Here is a 23714-nt window from a genome sequence, read left to right on the forward strand (position 1 = left end):
TTTGCTAGAAGTGGTGACTCTTAGCCAGGTATGGTGGTACATACCTGAAATCCTAGTATGTGGGAGACTAGGGCAGGAGGATTGCAGGTTCAAGGCTAATGCTTCCTAACTTAAGAGAAATACTGTTTCAAAATAAAATAAGCAGCATGCTTGTAATCCCTGTGCTTGGGAGGATCCCGCAGGTTCGAAGCCAGCCTTGCTGGCTTAAGAGACCCTGTTTCCAAATAAAAAAGTATAAAAATAGGTCTGGGAGTGTAGCCCGGAGGTAGAAGGGTTTCCAGGAACCCCAGTATCACCAAAAATAAATAAATAAATAAATAAATAAAATATATATCTTAACATGTGACTGTGTATATTTGATAAAGATAAAAAAATTAACAAAATATTTTTAAAAATAAAAATAAAGCAACTTAGCAAGATTGTTTCCAAACAAAAATAAAAAAGGGCTGGGAGATTAGAGATAGAATGACTCTGGGTTCAATCCCTAGTACCTCTCAAACCCTCAAAATAAAACAAAATAAAAGCCAGGCGTGGTGGCGCACACTTGTAATCCTCGTGCTTGGAAGGCAGAGACAGGAGGAATGCACAGGTTTGAAAACCAGCCTTGCTGGCTTAAGAGACCCTGTTTCCAAATTTAAAAAAATATATAAAATAGGTCTGGGAGTGTAGCCCAGAGGTAGAAGGGTTCCATCCCTAGTACCACCGAAAGAAAGGAAGAAAGGAAGGAAGAAAAATAAAACAGGCTGGGAGGTGTAGCTCAGAGGTAGACTGCCTCTGAGTGGCACTCTTTACTCAGGCCTGCAGATGTCTGATGTTTAACTGAAAGTAAGATAAAGCTGGCACACGTCTTCACGTTGTCTCCTTGATTACCTAAAGCTTTGGATAGGGCCCTGCTCAGCTCTGAGCATGGGCTTGCAACTCATTTAAGGAATAGAAGGTTTACTAGCCCTACAATTACCTGATCTATCTCACCCCTCCAAGATGGAGATGAGACCGGCAGAAACCTACATTAGGTAGCTAGGTTGAAAGGAGCAGCTCAGGGCAGGATGGGGAAGAGCCCGAGGGCTCGCACCTGGCTGCCCCAGGGAACGGCAGGGCGCAGCAGGCCACACTGCTGTGGCCTAGATGCAGGTGCACAAGGGCTCCCGTGGGGCAGACGCACGTGGCTGCCTGCTCCAGGGAGCAGCGCTGCAGACCTTTCCTCTCCATCGCATCCCTTGTTCTGTGCTACTTTCCACTCTGGGAAGTGCGTGGTCTTCTCTTAAACTGTACCCTGCTCCCTAAGGCCTCTCGTGCGCCCCTATTTGTGCTTTCCATGTGAAATCTTTCTCTTAGAAAAAGCAAGAACTAAGCCGGACGTGGTGGCACACGCTTGTAATCCCAGCATTTGGGAGGCTGAGACTGGAGGATCGTGGTTCATGGACTGCCTCAGCTACTTAGTGAGGCCTCTGCAACTCAGTGAGACCCAGTGTAGCTCAGTGGTAGAATGCCCTGGGTTCCATCCCCAGACCTGCAAAAAAAAAAAAAAAAAAAAAAAAAAAAGGAAGAACTGAGGGAAGACCACTGCCCTGACACACTGCTCTTAGGAGCTGGCCACTCCAAACACTGGACCGTCAGCTTCCGAAGCCCCGCAGCCAGGGGGTCCTAGGAATCTCCAGTCTCCCGCCCTCCAGGAGCAGCAGAAGCCTCAGACAGAGGGCCTGGAAGCCCTTCCTAGTGGCCACAGTTCTGACAAGCCTGAGCAACAAGCTGCGGGGAGCCCTCAAGTGGTCAGGACTTCTCCAGAGCCACCGCAGACACCTGGCTCCACAGAGCTGCCTGGGGACACACCCTCTTTCCTGCCCCGGTCTGACTTAAGGCTGAAGCTCCTGCAGCGGCTCCCCAGCACAGCTGCAGGGAGGCAGCCTGGTGTGCTGGCACCCTGGCCTCTGGCCGGGCCTGGTGAAAGGTGCAGAGGATGGGGCAGCAGACCCCATCTCCATCCTCTCCTCCTGTGCCGTCAGGACAGGGCAGGTGTGGCCAGGGCCCTGTTCTTCACGCACGGTGCATCAGCTACAGGGAGCCCTCATTTCAAAAAGGAGTAAATGCCAGGTGGGATAATCTTGCTTCAGGTATCAGATTCTTTTTTTTGTGTGCTATGGGAGATGGAACTCAGTGGCATTCTACCTCCAAGCTACACCCCCAGCCCTATTTTTTTATTCTTTACTTTGAAACAGGGTCTCACTGAGTTGCAAAGGGCCTCACCTCACTAAGTAGCAGAGGCTGTCTGCAAGCCATGAACCATGAGCTGCAAACCTCCTGCCTCGGCCTCCCAAATGCTGGGATTACAAGCGCGTGCGACCACACCCGGCTCATCTCCAGTGTGGTGGTGCATGCTTGTAATCCCCACGCTTGGGAGGCTGAGACAGGAGGATCGCGCAGGTTCAAAGCCAGCCTCAGCTTCTTAGTGAGGTTCTCAGCAACTTAGACTGTTTCCAAATAAAATATAAAATAGGTCTGGAAGTATAGCCCAGAGTTAGAAAGCCCCTGGGTTCCACCCCCAGTACCACCAAAAAAAAAAAAAAAAAAAAAAAAAAAAAAGAGAAAATCTGCTTGGTACTGGGGATGGAAGCCAGGCCTGGAGCATGTTCTCACTGGCTTCTCCAGGAGCAGGTCAGCAGAGTTCGGTCACGAAGCCGCTCTTCCTCGTCTTTATTTTTGGAAAGCATTTCACTACCCGTAGACTCTGAGGTGGACAGGCTTGCTCCCCTTTCAGTGTTTAAGTGGCGTTTCCTTGGGTCTGGATTGCATGATTCTGGTAAGCCTGGTACATTCCCAATGTGTTTTTTGCTGTTGTTTTGGAAATGGGCTCTTGCCGTGTTGCCCAGGCTGGCCTCAAGCTCCAGGGCTCAAGTGCTCCTCCCGCCGCAGCCCCTTTGAGATCCCATCAGATCTGGAGCACCTTTGGGCTGGGGTTCAGCTCAGAGGTGGAGTGCTTGAACATGCAAGGCCCTGGGTTCCACCGGTCTCCAAGTACTTTTTGTCCCCTACCTTGTCTAGACTCCAGTTCCATAAACATTAGGCTGCCCGTCATTTTTCCCCCAGTTTATCTTAGTTTTTATAATATAATCAAGCTCACTGATAATTTCTTCAAATTTCTAGTTTGCTATTCTCTCCAGGGTAAAATTCTTCTTTCAGGTATTGTAATTCTTTCATTTTTTTTTCCTTCAGTACTAGGGATTAAACCCAGGGCTTTGTGCTGGGCTTTATGGGTCTTTTAAAATCTTTTTCTTTCTTCATCTTGTCTTTTCTTGTATTTAATTTTTTTTTCTTTTGTGGTACTGGGAATTGTGCACAGGGGCATTCTATCTCTGAGCTATACCTCCAACCCTATTTTCTTCTTTATTTCAAAACAGGTTCTTGATAAGTTGTGGAGGGCCTCAATAGGCAGCTGAGGCTGGCCTTGGACCTGTGATCCTGTCTCAGTATCCCAGGTACTGGGATTACAAGTGTGTGCCACCATGCCAGGTTTTATTGAGAATATTTTATGAAACCCAGGGGCATTCTACCTCCGAGCTACACCCCTAGCCGTATTTTTTATTTATTTTGAAAAAGGGTCTCACTGAGTTGCAAAGGGCTTCCCTGATCCTCCTGTCTCAGCCTCCCCAATGCTGGGATTACAAATGTGCATCAGCCCAGCTTCATTTAGAATATTTTAAATGATTTGTAATAGCCATTTTTAGTTTTTTTTTTTTGGGGGGGGGTGGGGGCCTGGGGATAGAACCCAGGGGCATTCAACCTCCAAGCTATACCCACTGCCCTCTTTTTTATTCTTTATTTTGAAACCGAGTCTAAGTAGCTGAGGCTGTCCACAAACCGCGATCCTCCAGTCTCAGCCTCCGAATGTTGGGATGACAAGCGCCCACGGTGCCCGGCTCACGTATAGGCCCCTGTCTGAGTGCATCACGCCTGGCCTCCTGGTCTTTCCCTGGGGCTCTCTGGATGGTGGCCTATGGCCCCTTTTTTGGCTTAGCCTAGTAATCTAGGGCTGGACACCAATGTCCTGACTTTCCCTTGGCCTCAGGACTACTGTGTTCCTGCAGAGAATGCTGGGCTTTCTGGCAGGTGGTCCATTACTTGGCACCAGGCCCGCACCTCTGAGTGTTCGGCTCTGGAGCGCGTGCTCCTGCTGACATAGCTCAGCTCGGGTGATGGCTGGGGATGCTGCCCTGCGCTGACCACTCCACCATCTTCCACCTGCCCAGAAGAACCATCAGCGCCTCTCCGGGCTGCTACTGGCGACTCAATGAAGGGATTCTTGCAACAGACAGCCTCAGCCAAGGCCTGAGGGGACTCCAAGGTCTCCTATCTCCAGGCCTCTCTGTGCAGACCCCTCCTGCCTGGAACCCTGCCCCAACCCCCAGCTCCTGCGGCCTCCGATGCCCTCTCAGTAGTCCTCTGGGCACCCCGTGCGTTCATCTCAGTGTTGTGGCCTGGAAGCCACCTGCAGGCAGAAAGCTGGGCCTTGGGGCTGAGCGCTCTCCTTTCCTTCTCAGGGACCGCTGGCCTGCGGGCCTCCAGCGTTCGAAGACGTGTGGAGGCCAGCTTCTGTGGCAGTGGTAGAGGCACCATCACTGCTCACTTCCTCAGGCACCTGTGCGCTTCCTGTAGCACAGGCGCAGGCACTCCCCATGCAGCCCCGCCCACAGGTCTCCTCTGCGAGGTTCTGAACTGCTGGGATTTTCCCCAAAGGGTAAGTATCTGTGGCTGCAAAGATGAAGAGACAGACCTGAGCCACACAGGGCGATGCAATCCTGGAACGTCAGACTTGGGAGGTTGAGGCAGGAGGACCTCAGTTTGAGGACAGCCTCAGCAACTTGGTAAGGTCCTCTGCAAATAAGTGAGATCTATTTCAAAATAAAAAATAAAGCTTGGAGGTAGAATGCCCCTGGGTTCAACTCCCAGTACCATACACACTTAAGACCAAAATAAGAAATCAAAAGGGCTGGGGTGTGGCTCAGTGGTAGAAGACCCCCAGATGTGAATGTACACACACACACACACACACACACACACACACACTCTCTCTCTCTCTCTCTCTCTCTCTCTCTCTCTCTCTCTCCCCCTCCCTCCCTTCCTCCCTCCTCCCTCCCTCTCATACACACACTGCTAGATGTGGTGGTGAGGACTGTAGTCCTAGTACTCAGGAGGCTGAGGAGGTGAGGAGGGAGATCTCCTGCATCCACAGGTTCAAGTCTACCCTGGGCAACACAGCAAGACCTCCAAGTTAATGAAAAAGCACCAACTCTTCTTTTCTGGTACTGGAATATTAACTTGAACTTGTTGACATTATTGATTTTTGAGATAGCGTCTTGCTACATTGTCCAGGCTGGTCTTGAACCCCTGGGTTTCCATGATCTTCCCGTCTCGGCCTCCTGAGTGAGAGGACTACAGATGTACCATCTTACCTTGCTAGTTTTTTTTTTTTTTAAGGCAAAAGCATGTAAATAAAGTTTAATAAAAACTTTTCAACTGTCAATGTCTCTTGTCTAGCTAGTGTTGTTTAGTCCATCTTATGATTAGTGGTACTGTGTGACAGGGGGCTAGTCAAAGGTGAGGCTCCCTGTGGGCCCCCAGCTGGGCATGGTGACGCATGCCAGTAATTTCAGTACTTGGGAGGCTGAGACAGGAGAATTGCAGGTTCGAGGCTAGCCTCAGCAACATAGGCCCTCTGCAACTTAGTGAGACCTTGTTCCCAAATAAAAATAAAATAGAGCTAGGGGTATACTTGGGAGGTAAACTGCCCTGGGTTCTAAACCCTATTACCACATACACAAAGATAAAAGAACAGTGCCACCAGGCCAGGCTCTCCCGAGGATGGTGACACCGGGCAGGCCCTCCGCAGCCTTGCTGGGCAGTGTACATGCCTTGGGCCTCGGTTCCACCTGTGAGGGGAACAATGGGACAGACAAGCCACCAGGGCACACCTCTACCCACCCGGCCCAACTCAGTCCTGCGCCTTCTGCTCTGACTCCACCCTCTTTCTTTTTGTTCCCGAGGATGGGAACAGTCAAAGGGTAGCCCCTTAAGAAAAAGTCAAAGAGCCGGGCGTGGTGGTGCACGCTTGTAATCCCCGCGCTTGGGAGGCGGAGACAGGAGGATCGCGCAGGTTCGAAGCCAGCCGCGCTGGCGTAAGAGACCCTGTTTCAAAAATATAAAATAGGTCTGGGAGTGTAGCCCAGAGGTAGAAGGGCTTCCAGGAACCCCAGTACCACCAAAAAAAAAAAAAAAAAAAGAAAAAGTCAAAGAAACATGTGGGCTGTCTTGAAGGATGATTTCCGGGGTGCGAAGAAGGAAGGCGAGCCTGGCAGAGGAGAGGCCAGGGAGGGTGCAGGGAGCGGGGCACCTGGGCTTCAGCTGGCACTGTTGGCCCCAGGGCCGTCACCATTCAGGGCTGGAAGTTCTTGCTGCTAGTGCAGCTGGGGATCCCGGGCTTCTCTTAGCAGATGGCAGGCTCTATGGGACAGATGAGGCTGCGGGCCAGGGTGTGTGCAAAGGACAAGTCCGTGGCAGGGTCTGGGTCTCCCACGTGAGCGAGGCCTGGCGCCAGCCCCTTCCCAGCCCCCACCTCAGCCAGAAGCAGCGGTGTCCCTGGAACTGCATCAGGGTCTCTGCCCTTCCACGGCGCTGCTCCTGCCGTGGTCACAGCCCAGTCTGTTTCTCCCCGTGTGGAACCATCCCATGAACAAGGGACGCACTGCTTTTCCTCCCACCTGGAAAAACAAAACACAAAGGAGGAAGCTCTGGCCCCGTGTCTCCCGACTACTGACCCATGTCCTTGCACGGGGCAATCTCCGGCACTGTGTGGACCTGCGGTCCCCTTACTCCCACAAACGCCCTCCGGGTTCTTGTCACGGCCCCCTGGGTGGCTCGCTCTCCTTCACTTTGAGGCGGGGGATGGGGCCCTGGCAGGGTTCCCAGAGGTGTGAGGACACTAGACTGCACCAGGAGGCAACTCCAGGTGAGCTTGCTGCAAGTGGCCCAGGTCCCAGAAGGGACCACGCTGGGATTCCTTTCTTCATTTTCAATACTGTTTACTTCATTTCTAGCTTACAACTGGCTTAACGTTTAATTTATTATAGACCAGAAGCCTCTCCGAATGTGAATGGGCACCCGCCTACAAGGCCCTGTGACCTCTGCTCTGCAGGCACCTCTGGCCCACCGAGGTCCTGATCCAATGTCCTCTTGTCCCTGAGGGATAGCCCGCTACACCCTCTGAACCTCTAGACTAGCCACCCAGTCTTGAAGTCTCTGCACGCTCACGAGAAGCCCTGTGCTGACGGAGCTGAGAGCATCTCCTGCTGACTCCATCACCAGCTCTGCGCTGGCCCAGGAAGGATGGTGAGAGCAGGAACCCAGGCTGATGTCCGGCGCCACTGGAGAGCACACCAGGGCGGTGGCCCTGGCTGTCCAAGGAGGGCACATTTCCTGCCTGGTACCTCCCACCACACCCGCCCATCACCCCAGCAGAAAGCAACCAGACGGGGTCTCCTGCTGTACTAATGTATTCCATCTTTCAAAAAGAAAGACATGATTTTAATATTACTTAACAATATGTTAAAAAAGTAGCCAGGCAGGCCTCCGTGTTAATACGGTCGCACGCTCTAGAACAGACTGATGGTGTGAGTACTGGTGGATTTCTTGTTTTTAACGTTCTCATTCTGCAAGGGGTCTTACACAAGCTGGCTACGAGTCAGGGAGAATCAAACACAAACAGCGCCACGTGTACACTCGGGAACAGTAGACTGCGGAGGACGAAGGCGGCCCGCCCGCCCAGCCCGCCTCGGTGGGTTGCAGGGCACACAGGAGCTGAGGGACAGCCGACCCCCAGAAGGGACAGACGACAGGACAGGGCGAGGTGCAGCAGCAAGGAGCCGTGGATTATGCTAGGCCCAGGCCCGAGGCCATGGTGGGAGGAGCTGGCGGGAACCACTGTTCCGATTCAACAGCACAGAGCTACGATCGAAGTCTCACTCACAGACTACACGCACACGAGCTAACAACGCGGTCGAGCAGCAGGTTCTGGTCTGGGGTCTCAGGCTGCAGCGTGACCGCTCAGCCCTGGGCGGCACCACAGCTCTGGGGCCGGCGAGGGGCTGCCTCCCGTGTGTCCCTCTCCAGCAGTCCTCCTTCAGTGGGCAGCAAAAGTGGCTTTCTTCAAGCTAAAGTTGGACCAGTTGATGGACAGTCTTTGCCGGGTCTGTCTAGCCGAGTCTAAGCAGAACCTGAGAAGACAAAAGGCCACATGGTCATGAAGGGGCAGCCTGCACCCAGGCGGGTACCTGGCCCGCCGGCCAGCCATCTCTCCAGACAGGGGTGCCAAGGTGGGAGGGCCTTCCCAGGGCGCTGGCCAGGCGGCTGCAGGCTCAGTGAGTGGCTGCCACTTCCCACCTGTTCTTGGGGAAGAGCCACAGTTCCAGGAGAAACGCGGCTTCCTGGTGGGAGGGGAGGTCGGGCCTAGACAGACGCAGGCCTTCACCTTCCCAGCAGCTGCCTTAGGAGGTGCTCATCGGCCATCTGAGAGCAGAAGCCACTGGCCACCACCCTCCTTTCTGAACATGGCTATACGCTGGGTGAAAAGGGCTGGGCTATCCCCCCAGGTGCCTGGAGAGACTCCCAAAGACTCTGGGGACCAGCTAGGTGGTAGAGACCTGCTGGGGAGCAGGAGGGAGGGACTGGAGGCTGTACTCAGGCCAGAGGCCACAGCACAGAGACAAGGCCGGCCTCCAGCACACTTGGCAACAGACCTCCGGGGCTGTAATTGTGGTCCCACGTTGGGTTCACGTGTGACCGCCAGGTCCTGGTCTGTGGACTGAGCCACCAGTTGGCTGGGCCTCTGCAGCCCTGCTCTTAGGAAGGAGGCACACCACAGCCCTCATGAGCCATGGGCACCAGGGTAGCGTAGCCCTCGAGGCAGCGTTGCAGAATCAAGAGTGAGCCAAGCCCTCACCCGCCAGAGGGGCTGTGGGGATGGCTTGCTGACAAGCAGAGGACGAGGCTGCAGCCACACATGTTCCATGATGTACCAGAGTATGAACTGCAGGGCCCACAGCCTGCCACAAGCGTGCACCTGGCCAGGGAAACACAAAGCAGGACAACACGCAGGGATAGCTGAGCTCTGGTGAAGCTTTACTTATAGACAATAAAACCCCAAAGTTGGCCGGGCGTGGTGACACACACTTGTAATCCCAGCATTCGGAGGCTGAGACTGGAGGATCACGGTTCGAGGACAGCCTCAGCTACTATTAGTGAGGCTCTTTGGAACTCAGTGAGATCCATTTCAAAATAAAGAATAAAAAATAGGGCTGGACGCCGGGCATAGTGGTGCATGCTTGTAATCCCCGCGCTTGGGAGGCAGAGACAGGAGGATCGCGCAGGTTTGAAGCCAGCCATATAAAAATATAAAATAGGTCTGGGAGTGTAGCCCGGAGGTAGAAGGGCTTCCAGGAACCCCAGTACCACTAAAAAAAAAAAAAAAAAAAAAAAAAAAAAAAAAACAGGGCTGGGGCTATCGCTTGGAGGTAGAATGCCCCTGGGTTCCATCCCTAGTACTTCAAAAAAACCCCAAACACATAAAACAACAAAGTTTGCATAATTTTCATGTATCACAAAATATCTTTCCCCACTGCTTTAGTGCGAAACCCTCTTGGCTCATGAATCACACACAAGCAGAGACAGGGCGGGGCTGGGCTCTGTACTCAAGTACACCTTCTGAGGAACGTAAGTCTTACTGTGAGTTCCCAAGTGAGCACAATTTGAAATAAAGGCTCTTGATGAGCCGGGGTCACGGTACTCTGCCCTCCATCTCCTTCTCAGGGACACGTCCCTGTACACAGAGCCCCTCAGGACTCTGAGGCTGCTGCCAGCCTCCAGAACCACCGTCTGAGCTTCAACCATGAATACTGCATGCTCAAGAGACCATGCTTGAGCCGGATGTGGTGGACACGCTTGCAATCCCTGCAGTTGGGAAGCTGAGACCAGAGGATCATGGTTTGTGGTCAGCCTCAGCTACTTAGTGAGGTCCTCTGCAACTTGGAGACCCTGTTTCAAAATAAAGAATAAAAAATAGGGTGGGGTATAGCTTGGAGATCGAATGCCCCTGGGTTCTATCCCGAGACCCACAAAAACCCCCCAAAAACAAAACAAAAAGACAGAGAACATGCTTTGCCTCCTCTCCCAGGTGACAACATGCCAATTTTTTTTTTTTTTTTAATTAAGCAGAGCAAAGAGGTTTTCTTGTTTAAAACTCTAGCATAGCTGGGTGTGGTGGCGCACGCTTGTAATCCCTGTGCTTGGGAGGCTAAGACAGGAGGATCACAAAGGTTCGAAGGCAGCCTCAGCTGGCTTAAGAGACCCTGTTTCCAAATAAAATATAAAATAGGTCTGGGAGTGCCCGGAGGTACCACCAAAAACAAAACTCTGGCATAATTCCTTTCTTTTCCTTTCCTTTCCTTTTGGTACTGAGGATTGGACTCATGAGCATTTTCCCCAACGGCAGGTGGTGGGAAGATGAAGCCCTGTTAGGGAAGGGTTGTCCTCTCTCAGAATCCAAACTCCTACCGTGAGGATGTGACATGACTCATAACCTTCCTGGAAACTTCTAGTTCTGCCTCTCCTATCTCCTCCATACTGGCAAGTGCATTCCAGCTGTCTTGCTAGTATGTGTGGACCTAGGCCCCACTCTGCTCTCCACACAACAGAAGGGTGCTCAGAAACACCCATCCCAGCCAGGTGTCGGGTGCATGCCTGGAATCCCAGTACTTGGGAGGTTGAGGTAAGAGAGCTGCAGACTCCGAGCCAGCCTCAGCAACCTAATGAGACTTTCAGCAATCCAGAACGCCTCTGCTCGAAATAAAAAGGGGCGGGGTTTAGCTTGGAGGCAGAATGCCCCTGGGTTCAATCTCTAGGCACGCACACACACGCACGGATTATGTATCTGATTGAAGCCATGCGATGAATACCAATGCATTCAATGCCAATGTAAACCCCAGCAAGGCCTCCACAGTTTCTAAGCAGTGGGCATAAAACCCAAGCTGCTCAAGGCACCCAGGCCCCATGAGACCTGGCTATACACGGGTCTCCAGCATGTGGAAGCCGAGTGACTGCCTTCCTGGCTGCCAGCCCCGTGGCTGCCGTCCTCTCTGGTTTTGAGACTTGGTGCACATGCTCATCTGTAGTTGGCCGTGCTGGTTTCCGAAGCTCTCCAGCGGGATGGCACTGAAGACATCTCCTCAGTCTTCTTCCCCTCGCCTTCTCTGTGCACCTGCCCAGTTCTGCGGCCATGTGAGGTCACTGTGGCGCAGGGACAAATGGCACTGCTTGCATTGTTCTTGCACCCCCCGCAGTGGGAGTCCAGGAGACCGCCAGGCATGTACACAGGTACGGAACTGCTTGCTGGGCCCGTGGGTAGCACAATTTCAATTTCACTGGTTTCTGCCAAACTCCTGTAGGTTATTTTTTGGTAGTACTGGGCATGGTACAGGGGGTAGTACAGGGGCTTTTATACCTTCAGGCTACACTCCCAGACCTCGTTTTCATACTTTATTTGGAAACATGGTCTCACTAAATTGCTGAGAGCCTAACTAGCCGAGGTTGGCTTCAAACCTGTGCGATCCTCCTGTCTCAGCCTCCCAAGTGCTGGGATTACAAACCTGCAGGTAGTTTTAACCAGTGGAAGCTCCTGGTGCCATCAGCCACCCTGGCTGCACCTCTTGGACAGAAGACAGGCTTGTGCTAGCAAGGAAACTCCTGAGCGGGCTCACGGTCACCAGCTGTTTACCTTCCTTCACTACTCTGCGATGTCTCTCCATGCTTCCTAAAGCTGTTCGTTGTGACGCGCCTTACGAGGCACACCCCTGATCTAGAAGCAGTTCCTGCTTGTAATTCCAGTACTTGGAAGGTTGAGACAGAAGGATCACAGGTTCAAGGATAGCCTCAGTAAACTGGCAAGATAATCAGCAATGTAGCGAGACACTGCTTCAAAATAAAAAGTAGGGCTGGGGTGGGGATAGCTCAGAGGTAGAGTGCCCCTGGGTTCCATCCCAGCAGCGCCCCCACCCCAACCATAACCCATCAGGACTTAACCTTTTTTTTTTTTCCTGGTACTGGGGATTGACCAGTGCCAGTTTATTCTTTATTTTGAAAAAGGGTCTCACTGTTGACGAGGATCTTGCTACTATATTGAAGTTGTCCTTGAACATGAGATCCTCTTGTCTCAGCCTCCCAAGTACAGGGATTATAGGCACGAAACACCACCCTCAGCAGGAGTAACTGGGCTCCAGGAAGACACCTGTGCTGTCGCTGGGTGAGTTTGCTTCTGCGGTTTCATGTCAGTGGGAGTTCACAGCAGGCTGCGTGTCAGGGAACGAGCTGTGTGGAGGAGAGTCCTACGCGGCGCGGCGCTGGAGTGGGTTCTTCATGGCGGAGTGCTCTTCAACTCTAGGGACCTGCTGTGGTAACCCATTCGCCTGCTGGGGGACATCTGGATTGGCCCAGTTGTTGACAAGTCCAAATAAGCTGAGAGGAACACCTGTGTTCAGGTCTGTGTGGCAAGGCCTTTGCTTCCCCAGGGCAGACACCAAGGAGTGGAGCCGCACAGCTACACTCAGCATATCAGACCCTGTGCATGGCTCTGCTTGCTTTTAAACTTAAGCAAACAGCACATTATACATATGTATAATGTTTTGTGGGTCCCCTCGTTTTTGTATGTGTGGTTCTGGGAATTGAACCCAGGAGTATTCTACCTCTGAATATTTTTTTCTGGGCACTGGGGATTGAGGCCAGAGGTATTCTACCTCTGAGCCACATCCCCAGCCCCTTTATGTTTTAGTTTGCAAACAGTCTTGTTAGGTTGCTGTAAGTCTCACTGTGTTGCTAAGGCTGTCCTTGAACCTGTGATCCTGTCTTTTTTTTTTTTTTTTTGCGGGTCTGGGGATGGAACCCAGAGGCATTCCACCTCCGAGCTACACACCCCCTATCCAATTTTTTATTCTTTATTTTGAAACAGGGTCTCATTGAGTTGAGGAATGCCACACTAGCTGAGGCTGTCCATAAACTGCGATCCTCCAGTCTCAGCCTCCAGATTGCTGGGATTACAAGCATGTGCCACTACGCCTGGCTCCGTCAAACCTGTCTTTTAATGTTTTAAAGCTTCACAGTCTTTTGTGCAAAGTCTTATACAACTTTGCTGATTTATCCACAGATACTGCAGAGGTTTTGATTCTTTTTTATTTATGCATTGTAGTCCCACATCTTAATGAAATACAAGATTGATTTTTTTTTTTTTTTTTTGTGGTTCTGGGGGTGGAATCCAGAGGCTTTCTATCTCCGGGCTTTACTCCCAGACCTATTTTCTATTTTATTTGGAAACAGAGTCTCACTAAGTTGCTGAGAGCCTCACTAAGCTGCTGAGGCTGGCTTCGAACCTGTGCGGGGATTACAAGCGTGTGCCTTCACGCCCGGCTCAAGATTGATTCTTTTTTAAATGATGTATTTAAGCTATATCTTCTAATTACTGATGGTGTAGAAAAAATGAATAATTGATAAACCGTTTCCACAGCACTTGCTATACATGCTTTCACAATTACTATGCACACAGGTCACATGTAAAATAAGAGTTTGATTTCCTCCTTTTCACTCCTTTAGCCTTCAATTTCTTCATTTATTAATTTTTGTTACTGGGAATGGAACTTAGGGGCATTCTACCTCTGAGCTTTAACCCCACCCCCACCCCATTTTATTTTTATTTTTCGCAGTACTGGAGATGGAACCCATTGGGGTTCTATCTCCAAGTGACAGCCCCCAGCCCTATTTTTTATTCTTTATTTTGAAACAGGGTCTCACTGAGTTGTAAAGGGCCTAAGTAGCTGAGGCTGTCCACAAATCGCAATCCTGTCTCAGCCTCTCAAATGCTGGGGTTACAAGTGTGTGCCACCAACCCTAGCCTCCATTTTATTTTTTATCAGAAATAGAGTCTCACAGCTGGGTGTGGTTGCGCATGCTTAAAATCCCAGCATTTGGGAGGGTGAGATAGGATTGCGTTTGTGGACAGCCTCAGCTACTTAGTGAGGCCCTTTGCAACTCAGTGAGACCCTGTTTCAAAATAAAGAATAAAAATTAGGGCTGGGGTGTAGCTCGGAGGTAGAACACTCCTGAGTTCCATCTCCAGTATCACCGAAAAAAAAGAGAAAGAAAGAAAGAAAAAAAGAAAGAAAGAGGGTCGCAGTAAACTGCTGAGGATCTGTGAGGTTGCTGAGGCTGGCTTCGAGCTGCTGATCCTCCTGTCTCAGATTCCCAAGTACTGGGATTCTAGGTGTGCGCCATTATGCTCGACTAGTCGTCAACTTCTTTTCCTGTCTTACTGCTCTGGCTGGAAATTGTAATCTGAGGTTGAGGAGAAAGGGTGATAGCATCTTTCTCTTGCATGTAGGTGTAAGGGTGAAAAAAGGTCCCTTTACAGCTTCTAACTGTCCATGATACAAAATAGAATCTTGTACACCAACTTTGTATCCAAGAATTTTGTTGAGCTGTTTTTATTTATTTTTTATTTATTTATTTTGTATGTGTGTGTGTGTGGTACTGGGGTTTGAACCCAGGAACATTCTACCTCTAAGCCACACTCCCAGCCCTATTTTTTTATTTTGAAACAGAGTCTCACTAAGTTGTGAAGGCCTCACTAAGCAGCTGAGGATGGTTGGAAACCTGTGATCCTCCTGTCTCAGCCTCCCAAGCACTAGGATTACAAGGATGTGCCACCATGCCTTTTTTTTTTTTTTTTTTTTTGTGGTACTGAGGTTTCTGGGAGCCCTTCTACCTACGGGATACACTCCCAGACCTATTTTATACTTTTTATTTGGAAACAGGGTCTCTTAAGCCAGCGTGATTGGCCTCGAGCCTGCCCAATCCTCTTGTCTCCGCCTCCCAAGCCAGGGGATTACAAGGCTATGCCACCACGCCCAACTGTCAAGCTATTTTAATCATTCAAATAATCTACCTAGAATGCCTTTGGGTTCCATCCCAGACCTGAAAAAAAAAAAAAAAAAAAGTACCTAGCCAGGCGTGGTGGCACACGCTTGTAATCCCAGCATTCAGGAGGCTGAGACCAGAAGATCACAGTTTGTGGACAGCCTCAGCTACTTAGTGAGGCCCTCCACAACTCAGTGAGACCCGGTCTTCAAAATAAAGAATAAAAAACAGGGCAGGGGGTATAGCTCGGAGGTCAAATGCCCCTGGGTTCCATCCCCAGACCCACAAAAAACAAAACAAAACAAAACAAAAACAACAACAAAAAAAACCCTACCTAGAGGTTCTTCTGAACTTTGTACACTCATCTGTAAAAATAACGACAAGTTCATTTTTCCTCCATTCCTCACCCTTTGTTTCCAGGCCCTTACAAACTGAGTGGTGGCAGGAGCACCCTCCTAGGACAGCTCCTGCTGCCTCTTCTGTGCACGCCTGACCTTTTCTTACATCGTGTGCCTTTCTGGTTCTTGTTTGTTAAGAATTTTTATAATGAATGGATGCTTAACTTTAGCAAATACTTTTCTCCACCTGCTAATACTTAATACAGAAGATATTAGGGCATAAAACTTCCAGAAACATTTAGAATTTTCCAGTATTTCAGGAATGAGTTTATAAATTTTTGCATTGCAGTTTCTTTTGTATTACTGTTGCACATTTTCAAAGAAAATGGAAACATTTTGAAATACTTTTTTTTTTTTTTGGGTGGTACTGGGAACTGAACTCAGGAGCTCTCTGCCTATGAGCTACACCTTTAGCCCTATTTTATTTCATTGCAGTACTGGGGATTGAACCCAGGGGCATTCTACATTTGAGCCCTACTTTTTTTTTTTCAGTACTGAGAGTGGAACCCAGTGGCATTCTACCTCTGAGCTACACCCCCAGCCCTATTTCTTATTCTCTTTATTTTGAAACAGGGTCTCACTGAGTTGCAAAGGACCTCGCTAAGTAGCTGAGGCTTTCCTCAAACCACGATCCTCCTGTTTGTCTCCCAAATGCTGGGATTACAAGTGTGTGTGTCACCTGGCTTATTCATTACTTTTTTTTTTTTCCCTCGGGTCTGGGGATGGAACCCAGGGGCATTTGACCTGTGAGCCACACCCCCTGCCCTGTTTTTTATTCTTTATTTCTTGAAACAGGGCCCCAGTAAGTAGCTGAGGCTGACCGCGAACCGTGATCCTCTGGTCTCAGCCTCCCAAATGCTGGGATAACAAGCGTGCACCACCATGTCCGGCTTATTACTTGCTTTTTTCTTTTTGTGGTGGTACTGGGGTTCCTGGAAACCCTTCCCCGGGCTACACTCCCAGACCTATTTTTATACTTTTATTTGGAAACAGGGTCTCTTAAGTCAACACAGCTGGCTTCGAATCTGCGCGATCCTCCTGTCTCTGCCTCCCAAGTGCGGGGATTGCAAGCGTGCGCCACCACGCCTGGCCTTATTCATTACTTTTAAAATAACATCTCACTAAATTCTGGAGGACTTCACTAAGTAGCTGGGGTTGGCCACAAACTTGTGATCCTCCTGTCTCAGGCTCCCAAGTACTGGGATTACAAGCACGCATCACCATGCCTGGCCATTTTTTGTTTTGAAACAGAGTCTAGCTGAGAGTCTTGCTATATAGTTGAGCCTGCCTTCAAATCTGTGGTCCTTCATCTCAGCCTCTAAAATGCTTCTTCCTTTTTCTTTTTCTTTTTTTTTTTTGTGGGTATGGAGATGGAACCCAGGGACATTTGACCTCCAAGCTACACCCCCTGCCCTATTTTTTTATTCTTTATTTTGAAACAGGGTCTCACTAAGTTGCAGATGGCCTCACTTAAGTAGCTGAGGCTGGCCGCGAACCGCGATCCTCCGGTCTCAGCCTCCCAAATGCTGGGATTACAAGCATGCACCACAACGCTCGGCTTAAAATGCTACTTTCAATGTCCCATGTGTGAGGATCACCCGGAAGGTTTTCATGGACACAGGCATGCCACCATCCCAGAGTGCCCATCCCTGCAGCAGGTCGGGGGAAGGGCTCAGGTTCCTGTGTGATGCTGCTGGTTCAGGCTCACAAGAACCATGGCCCCCATGATTCTCTTAAGAAGTGGGGGAGGGGAGAAACGAAAACGCATGTGAGAATGAGCAAGAAGACGATGTGTGAAGGAGCTGGGGACAGGGTGGAAATGGTGTCAGGCCCAGGGTGCAGGCTCACCTGTGGAATCCACCCAGGACAACTGAAGGGCCGTGGGTGGGTGGCAGGAGGAGGGAGAACCACAAAGGTGTGCAGCCACTGGGCCGCCACTGTCTCGACATTTAGGCCTCACACTTACCTTTTGAAATATTCCACTTCCCTCTCTGTCTCATCCATATCCACACTGTCCAGGTCAATATCTTTAGGTAAAAAGACATCATCTGAAAGATGGAAAAACAGCATGTCACATCCTAACAGCAGCCTTCCACTAAGACTGAACCAACTCCTGGGTGTGTGTGTGTATAACTAGGAACTGAACCCTGTGGTATTCTACCTTTGAGCTACACCCCCAGTCCTCTTTATTTTTGTTTTGAAACAATGGCCTTGCTAGGTTGATGGCTCTTGCTAGTTGGTAAGGCTGGCCTTGAACCTGCGACCTTCCTGTCTCAGCCTCCCAAGTACTGGGATTATAGGCTTGTAACACCACACCTGGCTGGTTTTAACTTCACAAACTGTAAAGAATTTCCCTACAATGAGCAGAAGACCAAAGTGTCGGGGCCCACTTGGCTGGACCGAGATGGCACCCAGGCTTGTTGCCAGCGTGGACTCAAGATGGCGCCTAGGCTTGCAGCCAAGTCACGAGGCTCACGAGGCTGGCGGTGCCCTGAGCCTGCACAGCGAGCCCTATCAGGCGCCCTACGGATGATCAGTGACGCAGCGCCTCGTGCTACCACCAGCCCGCCTATGAGAGGGTTAGAAAATGCGCATGCCCTAGCTGTGGGAAGCTTGGGGTTGGTGGAGTAATGAGGGAGGGGTTATGAGACTGATATATATTTGCCTGTTGTGCGTATTGGTGGCAGCAGCAGCAGCATTATTCTTATTAAGAAGGAGCATTAAAAGAGGAAGTAGCTTCATCAACAGAGTCGGCGTTCGTTTTGTTTCTTCCCTAGGCTCTGCTGGTCAGAGCCTTAGGGATGAGATAAGACCCGGGAGAGAGAAAAAAAAAAAGTAGCAAAAAATTCGCAGGTAAGCGATAAAATAAGGCTCGCGGATAAGCAAGGGACAGCGCTGTGTAGGTTCGCAGGAATTTGCGACGAAGTAAAACTTATCATGGGGTCTAAGGTTGCTACCATGAAGGTCAAAGAGGCTCTTCATAACATTCTGTCTAAGGGGGGAGTGAAAGTGAAAGCAGCCACTTTAGAAAATTTTCTTAGCACAGTTAAAACTGTAGCTCTGTGGTTTTTAGAGGAAGGATATGTTAATACTCCTCAGTGGAAATGTTTTGGTTAGGATCTTCTTAAGGCCAATGCCAAAGGGGCTCTCCCACCTGGGACATTGGCTATCTGGAGCTTAATTAAATCATGCCTGACAGACAAAACAGGGAGGTATCATCAAGTTCTGGCTGAAGGCTCTAATGTTTTAGAGGAAGCAAAAGAAGAGATTTCAGGGCAAGGTCAACAGGCAGACTCTCAGAGGGATGAGGAGTCCTCTGAAAGCGACTCCTCCAATTCCTCCGAGGAGGAACAAGAGATATGGCCTGTTCCACCAGAAAGAGATAAGGAGGAAGAAGCTTTGTTAGAATCTTGGCGTAGATTCCAAATGTCTTATAACAGAAAAAAGAAACATCCTGAACCTTCTGCTCCTCCCCCTTCCTCTCCTAGTCCGCCGCCATATTTTACTGAGAAAGGAGTCTGATAGGTGGAAGAGACCTGAGGTTAGTCCGTGGGCGGAGATTTTGCCTACACCAGGAGCATTTCCTGTGTTTCTTGACCAGAATCAGCAAAGGTATCGTGAGCCATTAGATTGGAAGATTGTTCAAAGATTAAAAGAAGCTGTGTCCACATATGGAGTGCAGGCCTCATTTACCTTGTCACTGGTAGAATCCTTTGAAAGATACTCCATGACTCCAAATGACTGGATGAATTTGTGCAGGGCTGTACTGTCTGGTGGAGCCTATCTTAATTGGAAGTCAGCCTATATAGAATATTGCTCTGATCAAGCTCGTGTTAATGTTCAGACAGGGCAACCTGCTTGGAATTTGGATATGTTAATGGGACAGGGACCATTTGCTAATAATCAAAATGGGTACCCACAGCAGGTGTATGGGCAGATTAATCAAGCAGCATTAAGGGCATGGAGGATGTTATCAGGGACAGGTAATTTAGGAGCCAGTTTGTCAAAAGTTACTCAAGGGCTCAATGAGCCTTTTGCTGATTTTTTATCACGGCTTGTGGAAACAGCCTCTCGGATTTTCCCTGATGTGGACGCTGCCATGCCATTGATTAAACAGTTAGCTTATGAGCAAGCCAATAAGCCTTGTCAGGATGCAGTACATCCCTATAAAAATAAGGGCCTAGAAATATGGCTCAAGGTATGCAGAGACATAACTGACTCTGTCGTACAAGGACAAGCCATAGCTGCTGCCATTGTTGCTGGTTGCAGGGCAAGCCTTACAATCAAAAGCAGAGAGGCAGTTCAGGGAATTGTTTCCGATGTGGTCAACCAGGACACTTTAAAAGAGATTGTATACAGACTAATTCTGGAGCATCTTCTAGACCAGCCCAGAGGATTCCCAATCTGTGTCCTCGGTGTAGAAAAGGCAACCATTGGGCTGTAGAGTGCAGATCTCGATGGGATGTGGATGGAAAGCCTCTTCCCCCACCGCAATCAAGTGCTAGGCCAAAAAACGGGCAGAGGAGCCCTGTGCCTCAGGGCCCTCAAATGTATGGGGCAATTCAACAGGAGACAGGGAACGCAGGACCACAGATGAGGCAGGTGCCTCGATTTCAGCAGCCTCTCCCACCATATGGAGAGCAACCCCAGGGAGTGCAGGATTGGACGTCTGTGCCACCGCCCGACTCATATTAACCCCTGAAATGGGAGTTCAAAAAGTAGATTCAGATTTTCATGGACCCCTTCCTTCTAATACTGTAGGACTGCTTCTAGGCCGAAGTTCCACTACCTTATCGGGTCTAGTGGTGCATCCAGGAGTTATTGACCAGGACTATACAGGCAATGTGAAAATATTAGTTTCTTCCCCTCGTGGGATTTCTGTTATAAATGATGGGGACCGCATTGCTCAGATAATTCTGTTGCCTAGTAAACATTCCCTTTTTCCTAGTCAAAGACAGGCAAGAAAAGATAAGGGTTTTGGTTCTACAGGTGCTCCTGGAGCATGGCTCACTATGAACATGGGTTCACGTCCCATGTGTCAACTCACTATACAGGGAGTCTCTTTTTGGGGTCTCTTGAACTCAGGTGCAGACCGTAGTATCATTAGATTATCTGAATGGCCAAAAGATTGGGGATTACAACAGACAGATCAATTACTTAAGGGGTTAGGATATGCAAATAGTCCAAGCTGCAGTGCTGTTCACCTTAATTGGACAGATCAAGAAGGTCATTCAGGGACATTCCAAACTTTTGTTCTGGAGCTTCCTGTATCCTTGTGGGGTTGGGATGTGTTACAACAAATGGGAGTAAAATTGACTACTGAATCTGTATATAGCCCTCAAAGTCAACAACTTATGCATGATGCAGGCTATTCAGGGACAGGTGGGCTTGGCCGGTTTGAACAAGGTCGAAAGTCCCCTGTTCCCATGATGGGAAGAAACAATCTTAAAGATAAAAGAGGACTGGGTTTTTCTATGGGGCCACTGAACAATTAAAGATTAAATGGAAAACAGATGTGCCAGTGTGGGTCTCTCAGTGGCCCCTTCCTAAAGAAAAAGTTACAGCAGCCCACGAGCTGGTACAGGAGCAGTTATCGGCAGGACATTTACAGTCCTCCACATCTCCATGGAATACACCTATTTTTGTTATAAAAAAGAAATCAGGTAAATGGAGATTGTTACATGATCTCCGAGCAGTAAATAATAGTATGGAGATCATGGGACCAGTGCAATTGGGGCTACCAGTCATATCAGCCCTCCCTGCCAATTGGCCCACTGTTGTGTTGGACATCAAAGACTGCTTCTTCTCTATTCCACTGCATCCTGCAGATACCCCTCGATTTGCTTTTACAATACCGTCCATTAACCATCAGCAGGTGGATCAAAGATATGAATGGACAGTGCTACCACAGGGTATGGCTAATAGTCCCACGTTGTGCCAAATATATGTAGATAAAGCCCTACAATCTATTAGGAGAGAATTTGCCTCTTCCATGATTTGTCATTACATGGATGATATTTTATTATGTGTTAAAACCCCAGAAATTTTGGACGAAATGCTTATAAAAACTATACTATGTCTTAAACAATGGAACTTAATTATAGCTCCAGAAAAAATACAACAGGGAAATGTTAAACAATACCTTGGCACCAAATTAGAAGATACTATTATTCGTCCTCTTAAGGTTAGCTTGAGGGTGGACAATTTACAAACTTTAAATGATTTTCAAAAACTTTTAGGGGATATAAATTGGATTCAACCATATTGCAGACTTAGTAATGCTGACCTAAAACCTTTGATTTGCTAAAAGGGGATTCAGATTTACTTTCTTCACGATCATTAACACCTGAGGCACGGGCATGTATTCAACTCGTAGAGGAAAGATTATCTGAAGCACAAGTGGATCGTATAGATTATCAGAAAAAACTGCTCTTATGCATTCTTACCACAGATCTCACACCAACTGGAGTGTTGTGGCAAGAGGGTCCCATAATGTGGGTACACCTCCCTCATTCTCCCAAAAAAGTGTTGCCATGGTATCCAGCCTGTGTTGCACAAATAATTATTAAGGCACTAAAGGCAACTCTGACTGCATTTGGGATGCAGCCTGATCTTTTCATCACTCCATATACTAAGGAACAGCTTGCCACTCTAGCTGCCACCAATTCTGACTGGGCCATTGTCCATGTAATGGCCACAGGACAATTCGATAATCATTATCCACAACATCCATGGCTCAGGTTTGTTTTGGCTCATCCTATTATTTTTCCTAAAATCACTCGATCTGCACCGATTGCTGGAACGCCAAATATTTTTACAGATGGATCCAAAGGAGGTATGGGAGTGATATTCAAAGAGGGCTCAGATCCACAAACTTTTCTTTTTCCCCATTCATCAGCACAGGCAGTAGAGATTTTGACAGTGATTCAAGTATTTATGCTCTATGATTCCACTCCATTCAATTTAATTTCAGATAGCTTATATGTGGTACAGACACTTAATAGCCTTGAATGTGTAGGACATATTAAGGGACAATCTACTATTCTTTTATTATTGGCTAAGTTACAACAATATATTTGGGACTGAAAATGTTCCTTCTATGCAACCCACATACGAGCTCATTCAGGACTTCCTGGACCGCTTGCTGAAGGCAATGCTATTGCAGATTTTCATACTCGAACTGTACTTATTTTTTCGAATGAGGACAAAGTGTTACAGGCTCAAGAATTTCACAATAAATCTCATGTAAATTACCAAACGCTGAGACTAAAATTTAAAATCACTAAAGAACAAGCTCGACGCATTGCATTGCAATGCAAAAATTGTTTGACATTACTGCCACAGCCTACTACAGGAGTAAATCCTCGAGGTCTGCGACCTCTTCACCTATGGCAAATGGATGTCACGCATGTTCTTGAATTTGGCTCTCTTAAATATGTACATGTTTCCGTGGATACATGTTCCAGAGTCATCTTTGCCTCTGCTCATACTGGAGAAAAGGCCCAACATGTAATTTCCCATTGTTTGCAGGCTTTTGCTGCCTGGGGCATCCCTCACCAAATTAAAACTGATAATGGACTTGCTTATGTTTCTCAGAGATTTTCTCATTTTTGTGCCCAAATGGCTATACACTTAAATCATGGATTACCATATAATCCACAGGGCCAAGGCATAGTAGAACGAGCCCATGCCACTATTAAGTCTGCTTTAATTAAAAAAAAAGGGGGAATAGGGGCTCTTATATTATTCTAAATTTTTTAACGTTGGATGCCAATGGACGAACGGCAGCGGAAAGACATTACAGGCCTCATGAGCGCTATGCAGGGCAAGCAATGTGGAAAGATATTCTTACAGGAGCATGGAATGGTCCGGATCCAGTGCTAACGTGGGGTCGAGGGTCGGTGTGTGTTTTCCCACAGGACAAAGACTCGCCGATTTGGGTTCCTGAAAGATTGGTGCGCCATGTACAGGAGCCAATGGACGATGCCAAGCAACAAATGGATATTGCTAACTCTGTTGGTAATGTTTCACATTGGAATGGGTGAAAAAGATCTTTGGGGAATTATTTCTGCTTTCCCTCTTCCTTTACCTGTGTCCACCATTGCCATCATTTTTCTATGATTTCAGGGGGAACTGTAAAAAATTGCAGCTATTCTCAAAATTTTTCCGATACTTTTGAGGCTAGCGTCAAGGTAAATTGTTCAATGGGACCACGATTCCCATTTGGGCCCACTCCTGTTTGTGTAACTACTCCATTTTTTGGGCTTGTTTCTAATAGTTCTTTGGTTAATGAGAGTCTAGGTTGTTTTATTG

General features: G+C 48.6%; 1 protein-coding gene across 1 annotated transcript in view; it reads right to left on the bottom strand.

The window, feature by feature from the left end:
- Positions 1-8170: 8170 nt before the first annotated feature.
- FAM193A (family with sequence similarity 193 member A) overlaps positions 8171-23714 on the bottom strand; it is a gene marked incomplete at both ends in the record, with an annotated part of 169111 nt that continues 153567 nt past the window's right edge. Inside the window, 2 exons of the mRNA XM_080697594.1 lie at positions 8171-8264; positions 17368-17449. Of these exons, the coding sequence (XP_080553720.1) occupies positions 8171-8264; positions 17368-17449 (176 nt within the window). The remainder of the gene's footprint in view (positions 8265-17367; positions 17450-23714) is intronic.

This window comes from Muscardinus avellanarius (assembly GCF_963383645.1).
Source record: "Muscardinus avellanarius genome assembly, chromosome: 6".
Taxonomy (NCBI): Eukaryota; Metazoa; Chordata; class Mammalia; order Rodentia; family Gliridae; genus Muscardinus; species Muscardinus avellanarius.